At 53.6% G+C, this 13,615-nt stretch overlaps 1 protein-coding gene across 9 annotated transcripts in view; it reads left to right on the forward strand.

Annotated features, from left to right (window-relative positions):
• The window catches only part of PTPRU (protein tyrosine phosphatase receptor type U), a 98,727-nt gene that overhangs the window by 10,287 nt on the left and 74,825 nt on the right, over window positions 1-13,615 (forward strand). For 8 of the 9 annotated variants that reach the window (XM_049878488.1, XM_049878493.1, XM_049878492.1 and 5 more), the window contains exons 2-7: window positions 6,904-7,035; window positions 10,039-10,310; window positions 10,820-10,901; window positions 11,007-11,122; window positions 11,679-11,853; window positions 12,302-12,595. In XM_049878488.1, coding sequence (XP_049734445.1) covers window positions 6,904-7,035; window positions 10,039-10,310; window positions 10,820-10,901; window positions 11,007-11,122; window positions 11,679-11,853; window positions 12,302-12,595 — 1,071 coding nt within the window. Of the gene's footprint in view, window positions 1-1,182; window positions 3,626-6,903; window positions 7,036-10,038; window positions 10,311-10,819; window positions 10,902-11,006; window positions 11,123-11,678; window positions 11,854-12,301; window positions 12,596-13,615 lie in introns of those variants that run through there. The other variant, XM_049878491.1, reaches the window with a different exon arrangement.

The raw sequence follows: 13,615 nt of genomic DNA on the forward strand, positions 1-13,615 counted from the left end.
CCCTCTGCTCTGCACGGCATCTTTAAATGACGCAGGGTCTCTGTACTCTTTGCCCACCGTACCTCTGAACAGCACAGCCCTCCATTGGGCCCTTCACCTCTGTGTGGCATCCCACCCACCCTGTGCCTTCCCCTTGTTGTTGCTGTTAGCTGCTGTTGAGTTGGTCCTCAGTTCATGGCGACCCCGTGCCCTGTGATCAGTTGTGGATCAGACTGTTGTGATCCATAGCGCTTTCATTGTCTGATTTTCAGAAGTAGATTGGCAGGCCTTTCTTCCTAGCCTATCTTAGTCTGGCAGTTCTGCTGAAACCGGTACAGCATCATAGCACACTCAAGCCTCCACTGACAGACTGGTGGTAGCTGTTCATGAGGTATATTGGCCAGGAATTGGACCCAGGTCTCCTGCATGCCAGGGGAGGATCCTGCCACTGAACCACCCTGCCTCCCTTATACTGCCAATATGGCAGCTCTACCATTAGCTCTGGGATTTTCAGTGTAAATTGATCAGGGAGATGGGCGGTGGGTCTGGCTTAAGTTCCCCCTGCTGTAGTTGGCTTTCTTTCACTGTCAGTGGAGATGGCAGAATGTTGGCATTGCCAGGCTCTGTGTTGGCCCCTGTGGGTGGTGCCAGCTCTGTTTTCTTTTCCTATGACCTGGCCCTGAGTGTTCTCCCTGGTTGCAGCTGTGCTGAACCCTGGGTGTTTAGAAGACCAGCATATGGCTGTCAGCCCTGCCCTTAATTAGTTGCTCGTCATTTATTCAGGGCTCTGGCCAGTAGCTCCAGGGAGCCCTGGTGTAGGCTGGATGTGGCGATCTGAGTGAGGACAGGAATGAGAGGGGCTGGGCCAGGCCTCTGGGTTGTAGGCATGGTCCTTGAGGCTGGGTGGGGTTGATCAGGGTCAGATTAGCTTGGGTCATGGGGTCAATAAGTCCAGCCGCTGTTGACCATCTGCTGTACCCAGGGCTTGGGGATGGGGTTCAAAGGCACGAGACAGTCCCTAATCTCGGGTGGAGAGGAGGTGGGGCTTAGCTGGCCTGAGAAGGAGCTGTAGTTGGGGCGGAGATCACTCAATAGGGGTGGGTTGGATGAGAGGCCAGCATTGGTTCCAGGGTTGGGTTGGGCTACCTAGGTAGGGGTGTGGCTTCGGCTGATGAAATAGACCAGGGCTGTCATTGGGATTGTGTTTGGGTTCCCCAGGCCAGAGCTGGGGCTGTGTTCGGAGTTGGTTGTGAACACAGCCCCTAAGTTTGCTCCCTGTCAGAGAAGTTTTGTTTCTCCTGGGGCCGCCCTGGGGAACTGGGTGTTCTATTGGCAAACCAAAGGGAAAAAATCTCATTGCAAACAGGCTGTGTTTACTTTGGGTCTTCAGAAAACATTGTGGTGGTGGCTATAGCCGCAGTTGGCACAGAATACCTTTTCCTTGTCTGGTGGGGAGGAAAAATCTGGTGCACACATGTGGGTGATACACACACACACATACACAGAGGCATGCGCACACACATACACCTCCCCCCTGCCCCACCACGTGCACTCACCTCTACAATAGGCACATGGGTATCACTGAATGTGCCCACGCACCTCTGCACGTAAATACATGTCTACACACTCACAACTTCCTAGGAGCATGCTTCCTGGGAGACCAACACTTTCAGACACCCATGCTCACCCTCACATACCTCACCCTCCATAGTATCTCTCTCTGCCCCCAAATCGTTCTTGCTCATATGCATACTCACACAAATGGAATCAGAGTCCCAGAGCTGGAAGCCAGCCACCTTAGCGATCCCCTGGTTTCCTATTCTCATTTCATAGGTGAGAAGCAGTGGTTCAGAGAGGGCAAGTCACCTGCCCTAGAGGCTCAGCAGGAATAGGACCCAGGTCCCCTGCCATTCAGCTGAGTGTGTGTGAGTTGGTACCAAACTGTCACTGTCACAGCCATACATGTACAAGCACACATGTGCAAGCATGCATGCATGTGCACACACACCCCCAACCACCCCATACCACACACACCCCTCACATGGAAACGCACACATGGAGGGAGGCATGGAGACTCTCACATCAGGAGACCCCCTCCCAGGGTGTGGCCCCACCTCCAGAGGTTGCTTTACCCCTTATATCACCCCATCTAGAGCCCAGCCGGATGTGGAGAAACCATCCCCCTGCCTTCCCAAATTGTGGCTGACGGTTGCTCAGGCAACCGCCCGCCAGATTGGGGAGATTAGCTAAGGAATGTAGCTGGGCCAGTTTGAGCTGGGGCTGGGGGACGCAGTAGGGGTCCTGGTTGTCCCAGCCTACTCTCTCAGGGAGGCCCCCGGTAGATATGGGGTACTTGGTTCTCTCCCTCTCCTTGGTCCAGCTGAGACTGTGTCCCCCAAGCTTTGACTACGCTGGGGGAAGGGGCTGTTCATATGAATGTTTGAGTGTGGGGCTGTGTGTGTATGTGTGTGTGTGTGTGTATTGTGCATCTTTCTGGCTGTGACTGGGGTGTGTGTTTTTTGCATCCAAGGTGGGGACTTCAGCCCCGTTTCCTTAGCAGTTGGTGACATCTGACTCCGGATCTCATGGTGGCTTGGTCCCAAGCTCCCTCCAGTGCCCTCTGGAGAAGCCATGCTCCCTCCTCTATGGTGTATAGGAGGTATCAGTTGTGTCACCTGAATCCAGACACTCTCCTGCTATACACCTTCTGCAGTTCCCCGATTTGAAATGAGGCCAAACTCCTCACCCTGGCGTCTAAGGCCCTCCATGATCTGGCTGCAGCCCCCACTCCCTCCAGTCTCATCTCCCACAGCTTCAGCCAATCTGGGCTCCTCTCTGAGCCCTACACAAACCATGTTACTGCCTTCCTTTGCTACTGTGAGGCCCTTTGCCTCAAATGCCCTTATGCCCATCTTTACTAGCTAAAACGATACCCATCCTTCCGGGCTGAGCTCAGATGCACCCGTTCCAGGAAGCCTCTTCCCTGCAACCACCACCGCCTGAGATCCCTGGCTCCCCTGAGCCCCCATGCACATTCTCACCCTCCCTTGTGGCTTTGACCGCTCTCTGCGTTGTCTCAGTCTTTCACCCCTTGCCAGACTGGGAGGGCCCTGAGGGCAGGGCAGAGTCTGAATCAGCCTCACGCCTCTCATTGTGCCAGCCTGGGACAGCTTTGTTCTAAGTGTCAGTGAATAAATATCCTTTGAATGAAACTGAATTAGCACACGTGGCGAGCAGAATGTCAGGGCTCTTTTTTTTAAAAATGTGTGCTTGTTCTCCTCAAGGAGTCCCTGGGTGGCACAAACGGTTAAGCGCACAACTGCTAGCCAAAAGGTTGGCAGTTCCAGCCCACCTAGAGGTACCTTGGAAGACAGGCCTGGTGGTCTGCTTGAAAACCCTATGGAGCAGCTCTCTCTGCACACAAGGGTCACCATGAGTTGGCATCGACTCCATGGCAATTAACAATAGTCTCCTTGAATAGAGATAACTTATTTAAGTCCCAGCTTCTGTACTTTGCAGCTGTGTGACCTTGGGCAAGCAACATGGTCTCTCTGTGCCTCCGTTTCCATCTGCAAAGTAGGAACAATAATAGTACCTATCTCTGGGTTGCTCTGAGGATTCACTTGGAGCCATGGTGGACCTGGTGGTAAGTGGCAGCCCCCGTGGTGGTGTTGATGTGTGTGTGGCCGTGCCCATGTCTGCATGGATGGAGCTGAGAGGGATTCCCTGCTACCATTCTTGCTCTGACCAAAAAGTCCGTTTTAGATTTCTCTGCTGGGCCGTTGGCCTCTGGGTTCTTTGGGTCCCCAGCAGGCGCTGAGACTTGGCTTTAGGGCTCCTGGCTCCTGAGCCCACCAGGCTGGAGGCGATGGAGGGCTTTTCCTGGGGCTGGGAGGGCTGATTGTTCCCATCCCAGGGTGAACTGGGGAAGAGGTGGGGTGGGGCCCTCCTCAGAGAGCCTGGCCCCATCGCTGTTACCCTTCTGGGCTGTGACTGGAATTGGGCCTGGCCCAGAGAAATGGGGCTGGGGGTGGGCTGACAGAGCATGCCGGTCAGCCGGGGCTTTGGTCATTTGCCCTGGGCTCACTCTGACTCAGGGCAGTCAGTCTGCAGGACACTGACTAGGGAGAGGGAGTCATTTTGGCTGGGGGGTCAGCCAGTCTTGGAGGACAGCCACCCTGACTGAGGTCAGTTGGTAGGAGTCATCTGGGTTAGGGGTCACTTTGGCCAGGGTTGGTTGGCCTGGGGTCCGTCAATTTGGTGGTCATTTTGGGCAAAGTCAGATGGCCTGGCAGTCATCTCGTCACTCTGGGTGGGGTCAGTCAGTCTGGGACTTCATGTGACTAGAGTCAGGTGATCCGGAGGTCCCTCTGGCAGAGGTCAGATGGGCTGGAGGTCACTCTGAGCAGAGACTTCAGCCTGGGCATTAATGTGACCAGATCAGTCAGTCTGGGAGCACTGGTAGGTCATGTGGCCTTGGCCCAGGATGGACAGGAGGAAGCCAAGGAGCTGGAGGGTGAGACATCCCTAGGCTTCCTTTTCTGGCAATTCCTCTGCCTCAGGGAGGCATTGGCTAAGACCGTCAGTGAGGGGACCCAGCTCAGGCTGAGGTCAGCTGTCCCACCTTCTCCAGGAAGCCCTCCCTGACCATCCCCACTGGCCATGTCCCTTCTCTGTGCTGTGGGTCATTTTCTAGAGGGAGAGCTGAGGTCCTCCTAGCACAGATGGGTTAACACCCACCTCCCACATACCACAGGGCATGATGCTGACCAGGGCTTTTCAAACAAACAGACAAAGAGCTCAGCCAGGGTCCTGTCCTAGCCCTGGAGAGAGTCTCCTGTTGTTCCATCCCACCGTCTTGTGCTAGCCTCAGCCATTTCACACTCTGATGGGGCCCCAAAAAGGGAAAGGGAGACCCTGAGAATGGTGATCCCCTTCTTTGTGCCTGGTTTGGCTGGCCATGTTTCCATATGCTACTTCATGTGATCCCCGTGACAACACAGAGAAGTAGCTGTTAGAGATGGACACCTGAATCTACTAAAAGTGACATCACTTGCTGTGTGAGCAGGAGCCCAGCACTGTGCCTGGCACATGGCAATCACTCTCCAGTTACTGTCTATCCCTCTCCCCTTCTCTCCTTGAGACTGGGAAGCAGCTCAAGTTTATACCTTTTCATGTTGAAGGCTTCACTGGTGGGAAACATGGACTTTGGCATCTGACTGACATGGGTTCAAATCCTGCCTCTGTTACTTACATAGACTCAAGGGGCATATATTAGGAACAGCTATTTCCTCGTGCTTACTCTGTGCCAGACATTGTGCTAAGTGGACCGCTGCATAGAACCTCAACAACTCCGTGTATGGATGGAAGAAACTGAGGCCCAGAAAGGCCCACGGTCACAAGGGTTGGTAAATTGCAGCCAAAATTCAATCCCAAGTCTGTGTGACTCTAAAGCTTACTTACTTATGTACCATGTTATAATGTGGGCAAATTCCTTTACCCCTGGGAGCCTTAGCCACCTACCTCATCTGTTAAATGGGAGAAGTACCAGTGCTTGGCACGTACCCAGGACAGGGCCTAGCATGACTTCTGCTTGTTTCTTTGAGGCCTGCTTAGGCATGCTCCTGAGTCTCAGATCCCTCAGGACTATCCCTGTGGGGGCCCCAAGCGTTAAGTTTTGGGAGTGAGTGTAGGGAACTGGTTTGCAGTTAGTTCCTGAACCGGTGGTGTTCTCAGGTTTATGAGATGCCTACTCAGGGCTTTGATGAGCAAGCTAAGATACACCGATCTTGTTACCAACCAGAGCACTTGTGTCTATTTCAGTATGCTCTTCGTATTCAAACTACCCCCTACCCTGCTTTCCACATTTAATCTGTATTATTGATAAATAAACCTGTTGCCGTTGAGCCAATCCCGACTCATAGCGACCCTATAGGAGAGAGTAGAACTGCCCCATAGGTTTCCAAGGAGCAGCTGGTAGATTTGAACTGTCAACCTTTTGGTTAATGGCTGAGTTCATAACCACTGCACCATTGGTTCTAAATCATGGGGATTTGCTTCCTCTAGTTCATATGTGTGCTTAGTCCACGTATGATTGTGCTTTTGTGTTTCACATCCTTGCAGGCAGAGACCTAGGTGGGTGACTTTGAGCAAATGAATGAATCCCCTAAGCCCATCTGTCAAATGGGAATAATAGTGGTACCTGCCTCAGAAGGTGAGGCCTAAACAAGACTGTGTACTTAGAGCATTTAACACTGTGCCTGGCTCCTTGTAAGCATGTGATGATTGGTGCTGATGGCTGTTCTATTAAGGAGATATTGTCAGGGCTGGATCAGGGCATTCATAATCGTGCCAGTCCCTGGGTGGGGTAGGGGAGTGTCCATTGTCTGTCCTCTGTGTGAAGATGGTGATGGAAACTTGGCTAGAAGGCAGGAGATCAAAGTTCAAACCCCACCTCTGCCACTAGCTGTATGACCTCAAGGAAGTCATTTAGCCTCTTTGGGGCTCAGTTTACTCATCTGTAAAATAGGGATAATTCTAGTTCTGATCTTGCACAGTTGTTGTGAAGCTCCAGTGATATAGTAATAATGATAACTAGTATTTATTGAGGACGTTCTCTGATGGATGGTTGAACAGTGTGCGGGGGGCCCTGGGGAGTTCTGGGGGAGTGGACAGTGTGGGGAGGTCTTGCTATTGGGAGAGGGCAGTGAGGGGGAGTTTTAGTAGAAGGAGAAGGCAGCGCGGGGGGGACAGTTTTGTTAGAGAGTGGGAATAGCTCGGGGAGGACCTGAGGAGAGAGAAGAGAGGAGGGTAGGCCTGAGTAGAAGGAGGCAACAGCGATGGGGTCATGGAGGGCAGCTCCAAGTACCCTCCCTGGCTGGCAGCCCTGCCCCGGCCTGAGCTAACCAGGTCCTGCCCTCACAGCCGGCTGTACCTTTGAGGAGGTGAGTGACCCAGGAGTGCCCTGTGAGTACAGCCAAGCCCAGTACAACGACTTTCAGTGGGAGCAAGTACGGAGCCACCCTGGCACCCGGACCCCTGTGGACCTGCCCCATGGTGAGTCTATGTCCCATCCCCATCCCCATCCCCATCCCCATCCCCATCCCCATCCCCATCCCCATCCCCATCCCCATCCCCATCCCCATCCCCATCCCCATCCCCATCCCCATCCCCATCCCCATCCCCATCCCCATCCCCATCCCCATCCCCATCCCCATCCCCATCCCCATCCCCATCCCCATCCCCATCCTCCCTTTATCTCCTTCTAGGGGCAGTTCTACCCACCTGCTGTGTGACTTTGGGCACAGTACTCAACCTTTCTGGGCCTCATCTACTTTTGTTTCTGTGATGAATACATGACACTGTGAATGGGGAGCTCTCTGAATGCTGTGCAACTATGCATATCAGGTAGTTTTAGCTGTAAAATGGATGCAGGACCAGGTAATGAAGTAGGTTAAAACCCACTTCTCATTACTCCCCTTGCGCTCAGCTTAGGATCCACCCCGCTCCCACTGGGTCTTCCTGAATCCTCTACCTTTCTGGAGGTTCTCTTCTTTCTGAGAGCTTTTGAACCCTGGTCTACCCAGGACTTGAAGATGCTGACAGAGCACTAACATCGGGGGCTGGGTGTGTGTAAACACTTCCTTCTTCTATGCCCTTCTTCCTGGAAGTCCCAGATCCTTCCCAACTTCTACCTTGTTCCACCCCATCTCAGGATGGGACACTTCTGCATCCTGAGCACTGAATTGGGAGTCAGGAAAATAATTATGTGGGTTCTAGTCCTGGCCTTGTATTCCAATGATGGCCCCCTAGAGCACTGGTTCTAGAGTCACCAAGACCCAGGTTCAAAGCCTGGGTCCATCACTTTACTGGCTGTGTGACCTTGGGCAAATTACTCAACCTCTCTGAGCCTCCATTTTCTTAACTATAAAATGGGGAGAACAATAATGTTCTGCTAGATAATGCCTGACGGGGTTATTAGATAATGCCTATGAAGTCCATAGCATGGGGGTATAATACAGGGGCTCAATTAATGTTTCGTTGCTATTGTTTGGGGTCTTTGAGGACCCCTTAAACTAGCACCCCTCATCACTGCCTGGGTTAAGAATTAATTGGGAAATAAAGAAAAGATAAAACAGATGGAGGCCAAATTACAATTTTATTCCTAGTGTGAGGACCAAATGTTCCTGCTGATCGAACCCCAGAAATGGACAGCCTAAGGAGCCCCTCCCCCTGCCCAGTCACAGTAGTGGGCCAGAGCCTTTCCGGGTTAGCTCACAGCACAGCTGAGTTTGCACCTGCTGTCAGGGCACGGAGTGAGGGGCACCAAAGACCCAGCCAGAGTTGGGGCTGGGATTTGAAGCCAACAGGAGAGGGCGCCTCCAGGATCTGGCACAGGTGGCCTCCACAACTCATCTCCCATCGCTAGTCCTGCCTCCTGGCGGCCTCCCTGCCTCCGCCTTCTGAACATGCTCACGCTGTGCCCTACGTGAGGCATTCATCTCCACCTCCAGGGCTCTCAGCTCCTTGTTTGAACTCTCTACTAGCAGGTATCATAGTTGCACTTGTCTGAGAGTGATCTGTAAAGGTACCCGATGTAGCAGGGACCCGTCTCCATATCCCCAGGGCCCAGCCTTGGCCTGGCACAGGGTCTGCACTCAGGTACCAGGAACTTGATTTGAATTCACCTCTTCCAGTTCTGACTACCATGTGTGGACTCTGCGACATACCCAATGGGAAAGGAGAAAGAGAAATGTAGTATTTAGCAAGGGTCCACACTTGTGCTAGATACTGGGGATGTAGGGCTGAGCAAGGGGCCAGTCTCTGCTCTCTTAGTGCTCACAGTCTAGGGAAGGAAGTTGGGCGGGAGAAGGAAGAGAAGGAAGGAGGGAGATTCAGACCCAGGACAGAGAGCAGGAGATAGGAGGAGATAGATAGGATGCGGATGTGCCCCTTCCTGTGTTCACTGTCTTGTCCCACCAGTACTGATATAGGAGCCGCCTCCGCATGGCTCCTGGCTCACAGAAATGAATGATATCCCCTCCAGCAGCAGTGGAGTCCCCAGGGAGTCCTCTCAGAGCAGGGAGCCTTGTGGTTTGGGAGCTGAATGAGCTTGTGTTGGCTGACAGCCAAGCCCCAGAGGCAGCGTCGCTGGTTAGCTGAAGGCGCCCCTTGGCAGCTGCTGGGGCCTTTTTCCTCTAGAACCAAACCAAAACCCACTGCCTTCGAGTCGATTCTGACTCGTAGCGTAGCGACCTTATTGAACAGAGCAGAACTGCCCCACAGGGTTTCCAAGGAGCGCCTGGTGGATTCAAACTGCTGACCTTTTGGTTAGCAGCCGTAGCTCTTAACTGTAGCGGTTTCCTCTAGAAGGGAAGCCATAATCCTCCAGCCCGACCCTGCAGTGTCTAGCTCCCCAGCTCCTCGTCAGCATGCAGCCTGGATCTCTGGGGAAGAGACAGGGCCATCCTTCTCCAGGGTGGAAATCAAGGGAATTTGTTTCCCTGGAATTTAGACTCAGGAGGTCGGAGCTAGAAGGGCAGCTAGAGTCCTTTCATTCAATCTCTGTTCTACACATTCATGCAGCTTCGATTCAGAGCCTGTGCTGGAACATGTACTTTATTAGTGATCCAAGGGCCAGGAGAGAAGCCACAGTGGGATATGTAGGGAAGGCTTTGAAAGAGGTAGCCTTCAAGGGCCTATTACGTGCCAGGCTCTTGACTCCTGCCTCCAAGGATGGCTCAGAGTGTGGGGATTGGGAGGGCAGGAGCTTGAGCTGGTTGTGTAGGTAGTGAGGAGCTATAGAAGGGTTTTGACAAAGTCAGATTTGTGGGTTTTCTTTTCCTTTTTTGCTGCTTCAACTTTCTCCTTTGGGAATGGGGCCCAGGGAAGTAAAGGGACTTAGCCAGCGAGTTGGAGCTGGACCCGGAACTCAGAACCCCTGACTCCAGTGGGTCTAAGTGCCTCAAGTCCTTTGTATCTGCCTCTCTCCCTAGCACCCACCTGACCGTGGTCCTCCCCCAATCCTCCTCAGTTCCTGACCCTTCCTGCTCTTTCCAGGCTCCTACTTGATGGTCAATGCTTCCCAGCACGGCCCAGGTCAGCGGGCCCATGTCATCTTCCAGAGCCTGAGCGAGAATGATACCCACTGTGTGCAGTTCAGCTACTTCCTGTACAGCCAGGATGGGCACAGCCCGGGCACCCTGGGTGTCTACGTGCGAGTCAATGGGGGCCCCCTGGGCAGTGCTGTCTGGAATATGACTGGATCCCATGGCCATCAATGGCACCAGGCTGAGCTGGCTGTCAGCACCTTCTGGCCCAATGAGTATCAGGTGGGCTGGGTTCAGTCTGGGGTCAGGCTGTGGGTGGGGGTGGGGGAAAATGTCAGCTTGAGGTCAGGGATTAGTTAGTGAGTGACAGAGGTTGAAGTTGGTCTGTGTTCAGCATCCGCAGCCGGTCTGTGGTCAGCATTGGGTTATTCAGTGACCAGGGTCCGTATGGGTTCAGCATCGGGGGTCATTTGTGAATAGGAATAGTCTATTATTCAGAGGGGCAAAAATAATTTGGAACAGTGCTGACCTGGAAACTGTCTAGCTGGGAAGCTGCTTGAAGGTTTAACAGTCCAGGGTTGGGATGGAAGCCCTGGCCTTGACCTTTTTAGCTCTGGATGCTGTCTCGGCTCCCACAACAGGGTTGGTGGAGAGGGTGAGCGTGAGCTGGGCTGACCTTAGCTGGTTGAGGTGGATGGGGCTGGGGCAGAGCTAAACGGGGGCTCTTGTGGGCACCTCACCAGGCAGGGGTGGAGGGAGGTCAGTATGACAGGCCCTCCCGCCTCCCCTAGGTGCTGTTTGAGGCCCTCATCTCCTCAGACCGCAGGGGCTACATGGGCTTAGACGACATCCTGCTTCTCAGCTACCCCTGTGGTGAGTCCCAGCCCACTGAGGGTGCAGGGGAGAGGGGTGCGGGCGGCCGCGGCTCCTGCCTGCAGGGGCACAGGCCCAGCTCACCGCGTGTTTTTATTCCCGCAGCAAAAGCCCCGCACTTTTCCCGCCTGGGCGACGTGGAGGTCAATGCGGGCCAGAACGCCTCCTTCCAGTGCATGGCGGCAGGCAGGGTGGCCGAGGCAGAGCGGTTCCTCCTCCAGGTAAGAGGGGCTTCTGGCCCTGGCTTCTTTGCGGGTTCCTGAGACTTGCTTTTATCCCCCGATATCCGTACACATGCGTCCTGGCTCTCCCCTCATTCATGGTGAGCCCCAAGGCTCTGACTCTTTGGGTGCCCCTTTCTCCCGGGACATAACACAACTCCGTTAAACCACGAGTCGATTCCGACTCATAGCGACTCTATAGGACAGAGTAGAACTGCTCCATAGTTTCCAAGGAGTGCCTGGTGGATTCGAACTGCCGACCTTTTGATTAGCAGACGTAGCACTTAACCACTACACCACCAGGGTTTTCAACACAGCTCCAGGATCCCCTAATCCCTCTTCCCGCCAAAAGCACAGCGATCACCTTCTCTTAATCTGCCTTTAATCCCGCACCTTGCCGTGATGGAGCTGGTCCGGGAACCCCTTACCGCCCCGCCCCGGGGAGGGGTGGGTAAGCGGGTACAGGACAGTTATCGCCCCTCGCCCAGGTCAGAGCGGGATCAGGACCCCTCAGTCCCCGGCGCCCCGGTCCCTGCCACCTTGTCCCTCCCCGCAGCGCCAGAGCGGGGAGCTGGTGCCCGCGGCTGGTGTGCGGCACATCAGCCACCGGCGTTTCCTGGCCACCTTCCCGCTGGCCGCCGTGGGCCGCGACGAGCAGGACCTGTACCGCTGCGTTTCCCAGGCCCCGCGCGGCGCCGGCGTCTCCAACTTCGCCGAGCTCATTGTCAAGGGTCAGTGCACTGACGCTGGCGGCCGGCGCACCGGTTGAGCGAGGGCTGGGGTTGGGGTCTGACCAGGGCGGGGTGGGGCAGGGTCAGGGTGAAAGCGAGATGAGTGGTGCCTAGGGGTTGACTGGAGGGGGCGTGCTGTCAGCCTGAGGAGCTGGGACTTGGGGATTCCGAAGGCAGTGCCGGGAAGGGTGTGGGCTGAGGGTGAGGGTGGGCCCGGGTCTTACTGAGGATGGGCGGGGCAAGACTTTCCAACCGGTGCCCCTTAGGGTTTGGGGATTTAGTAGGGGCAGGAGAGGCGGTCTGGTCCAGGGCTTGGTGGCTGCTTAAGGGATCTGGGAGGACCGAGAGGACTCTTGGGGATTTGGATGTGGTGGGGTCAGAGTTAAGGGTCAGGGTCTCACAGCGGCATCCGTCGGCTCCGCGTCCCGGCTTCCCCGTCCCTTCGCAGAGCCCCCCACACCCATAGCGCCCCCGCAGCTGCTGCGCGCAGGCCCTACCTACCTTATCATCCAGCTCAACACCAACTCCATCATTGGCGACGGGCCCATCGTGCGCAAGGAGATCGAGTACCGCATGGCGCGCGGCCCGTGGGCCGAGGTGCACGCTGTCAGCCTGCAGACCTACAAGCTGTGGCACCTCGACCCGGACACCGAGTACGAGATCAGCGTGCTGCTCACGCGCCCGGGTGATGGCGGCACAGGCCGCCCAGGGCCGCCCCTCATCAGCCGCACGAAATGCGCAGGTGGGTGCAGCCGGGGCTCCCTGGCCCCTGGCCTATGTCCAGACACCCGGATGTGGGCTCAGGGCAACTGAGGAGCTCAGGGGCACGTTCCGAGAGGTAGTATGGCTTGGATCTGCTTCTCTAAAGCTTTCTAAAATGTCATGATTTCCCCTTAATCCTTGTTATGGTAAAGGTAATAATAGCTATCACTTTGTGCCAGACACTGTTAAAAATATGTGTTTATGCACACACACCTTTATTGATTTAGAACTCACAACACCACGATTTAGGTACACTTGTTATACTCATTTCACAGATGAGGTAGCTGAGGTACAAAGAGACCATAAATAACTGGCCCAAGATCAGAGTGGAGAACGCAACCCGATGGTTTGGCTCCAGAATCTGTGTTCTTAATCCTTAAATATACCATCTGAAAAAAATAAACAACTAAATACCATCAAATAAAAGTGTGTTAGTAAATCTAGCTGAATTCTGTTGTCTGCAAGGGCATTGTTAACAAGGGTAAAACAGCTCTTAGGAGGGAAGGCATACCTGTACCAGAGGTTATTTAATCAGAAGGAAAATGGAGGACAGAACAAGTTTCTCACTTTGTGATTTCAGTTTTTTGTTATTAGAATTTCTATTGATATTTCTATTAGAATATCACTGTAGATTCACAGGTATTTGTAAGAAAAATACAGAGGGTCTGTGTAAAGTTTACCTTGTTTCCTGTAATGGAAATATTTTGCAAAACTATAGTATAATATCACAGCCAAGTTACTGACATTGATAAAATGCACAGATCTTATTAAGATTTCTCTAGTTTCACTTGTACTCGTGTGTGTGTGTGTGTGTGTATTTCTATACAGTTTTATCACATTTGTAGATTAGTGTCTTCACCAGCACAGTCAAAATACTGAACAGAGTTCAATCATCTCTTTTCGCATTGAATTATCTTGGCACTGAGATTGGCTTTTTTTTTTTTTTTCCCACTCAGTATAATTCCCTGGAGATTCATCCAAGTCATTGTATGTATCAATA

Source organism: Elephas maximus, chromosome 3 (assembly GCF_024166365.1).
Source record: "Elephas maximus indicus isolate mEleMax1 chromosome 3, mEleMax1 primary haplotype, whole genome shotgun sequence".
Taxonomy (NCBI): domain Eukaryota; kingdom Metazoa; phylum Chordata; class Mammalia; order Proboscidea; family Elephantidae; genus Elephas; species Elephas maximus.